Source organism: Phaethon lepturus, unplaced genomic scaffold, assembly GCF_000687285.1.
Source record: "Phaethon lepturus isolate BGI_N335 unplaced genomic scaffold, ASM68728v1 scaffold24366, whole genome shotgun sequence".
NCBI lineage: Eukaryota > Metazoa > Chordata > Aves > Phaethontiformes > Phaethontidae > Phaethon > Phaethon lepturus.
In genome coordinates this window covers 6,119-8,844 of record NW_010547247.1, presented here as the reverse complement: position 1 = coordinate 8,844, position 2,726 = coordinate 6,119, and the positions used below count along the sequence as shown (strand labels likewise).

Here is a 2,726-nt window from a genome sequence, read left to right as displayed (position 1 = left end):
AGCAGCCATGTCCCACCCTCTGGTCCTGTCACCCAGCCCTGACATCTGCCACCCATGGGTGCTTCCCCGTGGGGTGTCAGGGCATTGCCTGTGCCCAGGGTGCAGGGTGTGTGGTACAGGGTGCCCACTGCAGGGTGCTTTCCGTGCAGGGCACCCACAGTGCGGGGTGCTCTCTGCAAGGTCCCCGTGGTGCAGGATGTACGCGTGGTGCAGGGTGCCCACAGTGTGGCGTGTGTGTGGCACTGCAGGGTGCTGGTAGTGCAGGTGCCTGGGGTGCACGGTGCGTGCGCAGGGGCTTGGTAGTACCAGGGGCACACAGAGCAGGCTGCCGGTGCCGCAGGGTGCCCAGGGGACTGGCTTTGCTCCGGGCTCGCTGCGAGGCTCCGGACACCACCGCCTTGCTGGCTTCCTGCTGCAGCAGAGCAGGCGGGCCGGGAAGCGGGGGAGAAACCACCCGCCGCCTGGCTGGCTTCCTGCTGCAGCAGAGCAGGCGTGCCGGCAGGCGAGCGAGAAACCACAGCATCCTTCTCTGCCTCGGCTGGGCACTGAGCAGGCTGAGATTGCTTTCGAGAGCACCCGGTGCCTAGCCGGTCCTCGCTGGCACAGTGACACCCACAGCTCAAGAGTGAGGGTGGATGCGGGAAATGGGTGCTGCTGGGCTCTGCTGGGAAGTGGCAGAGCAGAGGGTGTGGTTTCCGTCCCCGCTGCGGGTTTTTTCACAAGCTCGGCTCCTCCACCCCTGCCACCACCAAGGGGCCTCTGCCTCCAGGGCTTCACCACTCAGCAGAAGGTGCTGGGGGGTGGCATGGGGCGACCACAGGGGAAGGCTGGGGAACTCTGAGCCCCTGCCCAGCCCCCACGCCGCAGGCAGCGCCTCTGCAGCACCGTGTCATTTATTTCCGAAGCACCCTCTTGTCCTGCCAGCACCCTGGCAAGGTAGGTCAGTGTCAGGTCTGGGCAGGGGGTTAGTCCTGTTTTGCAAGAAACAACTCGCGCAGAGTTGCTCAAGGTCCCAGTGTGGCAACAGCGGGGCTGGGAGGAGAGGTCTGGGTTCCCGCATCCCTCCCTGCCCCACGTCCTGGTCTGCAGGAGGGTGCCCCACGCTTCCCCCACCCCAGTATTCTCTGCCTAGATGTGTTCCCGATGGTCCCAGCACACCAGCCCCATGCTAGGTGTTGAACCAGCTCTCCAGGTTGGGATAGACTCGGCCGTGGGGCAGGCTGGGGTAGGCAGTGCAGATGGTGCAGATACGCTCCCTCCAGTCGGCATAGAGCTTCACGCTATACCTCTTCTGCCAGGTGAAGAACTGCTGGTAGCGGCTGGAGTTCATGGTCTTCAGGAAGGTGGCCAGCTCTGCTAGGGAGCCAAAGTCATCGACGTGAATGAAGGAGTCTGCAGGAACAAACTGCTCGTAGTTGGCCCGGGGAGGCCCCAGCACCACGGGCACAGTGCCAGCCATCAGCGAGTTCCTCCAGAGCTTCTCGGTGATGTAGTCCTGGTGGATGGAGTTCTCAAAGGCTAGGTAGAACTTGGACTTGGATGTCGTTGGCAACAGGCAGTCCTTGCAAAGTGGCTTTCCGTTTGCTTTCCCATATATGTTCACATGGAGGTACCTGGAGAGGTTTCTGTAGACTTCAGCTCTCTTCTGAGTCCTGTGGTAGTTGCTGATAACCCAGGACACCAAGTTGGTCTTCGCAGGGATGTTCACAGTGGCTGACTGGTTGGGCACAAGCTTGCCATAGGGGATGAAGATGTCCGAGTCCCGTCTATAGGTCATCACCCAGTTGAAGGTCTGGTTCCATCCCGTTAGAGCTTTAGTGTTGGAAGGGGACTCCAGGGAGACCCACACCCAGTTCTGCCCTGGCGGCCTCTCCTTGGGCAGCTTGTCCCTGCTGGGCTGTAGCCTGGCATGGGGGAACACCACCACGTCTGCCTGGCCCAGGAGCTGCCGCTCTGTGGTGAGCCAGCAGCCCGCAATGCCATACAGCTCATGGCAAATGTTCCCACTGATGTTGGGGACCTGCTTTGAGGGCCATTTCCACACCAGGACCACCAGCGGCTTAGAGTGCTTGGGGGCTTCTCCGGAGATCGTGGAGGGGTTGAGGAAGCACCTCAGGTTCCAGAGGGTCGTTACAAACACCCCAGCAGTGACTGCTGCCTTCACGCTGGGCCGGCCCCACAGCAGCCATGGCAGTGGCGATGCCCGGAACATGCTTCTGGGCTGGCTATCACCTTCTCGGGTGACAGAGCCAACAGCTAGGAGAGAGGAGAGGCCACCAAGGGCCATCAGCTCGCCTTGCCGGGGGCAACAGGTGGTGAGGAGGTGCTGGGGTCAGAGGGGATGCAGAAAAGGCTTCTCCATGGGTCCCAGTGTCACCCTTGTCCCCTCTGCTGACCTCTGCCCTACCCCGGTCCCCTGTGCAGCTGCTGTCACCCCACAGTGGCTTTTGTGTCACCCTCCTGCTGTCCCCGGTGTCCCCATCTCCAGGGTGAGCAGAGAAGCTGCCAAAGGGGGGCACAGAGCTGAGGGGCAGCAGCCACCCACCTCCCCCATCCTAGCTGCCTGGCACGTTCCCCATTACATGCCCAAGGGATGCTGTGCTTGGTATTTGCTCTGTGCCTCAGTTTCCCCACCTGACGAGCAGCCACAGTCCCACTCCACCCTATTTGCTTTGCCCGGGGCAGGTTGAGTCTGAAATGCAGCCAGCCTTGCCACAGCCAAGCTC

General features: G+C 61.9%; 1 protein-coding gene across 1 annotated transcript; it reads right to left on the bottom strand.

The window, feature by feature from the left end:
• Window positions 1-1,168: 1,168 nt before the first annotated feature.
• Window positions 1,169-2,212, bottom strand: FUT7 (fucosyltransferase 7 (alpha (1,3) fucosyltransferase)). Its single transcript, XM_010289590.1, has one exon. The coding sequence runs from the start codon at window positions 2,210-2,212 to the stop codon at window positions 1,169-1,171; it is 1,044 nt and encodes a 347-aa protein (XP_010287892.1).
• Between the last annotated feature and the right edge of the window lie 514 nt (window positions 2,213-2,726).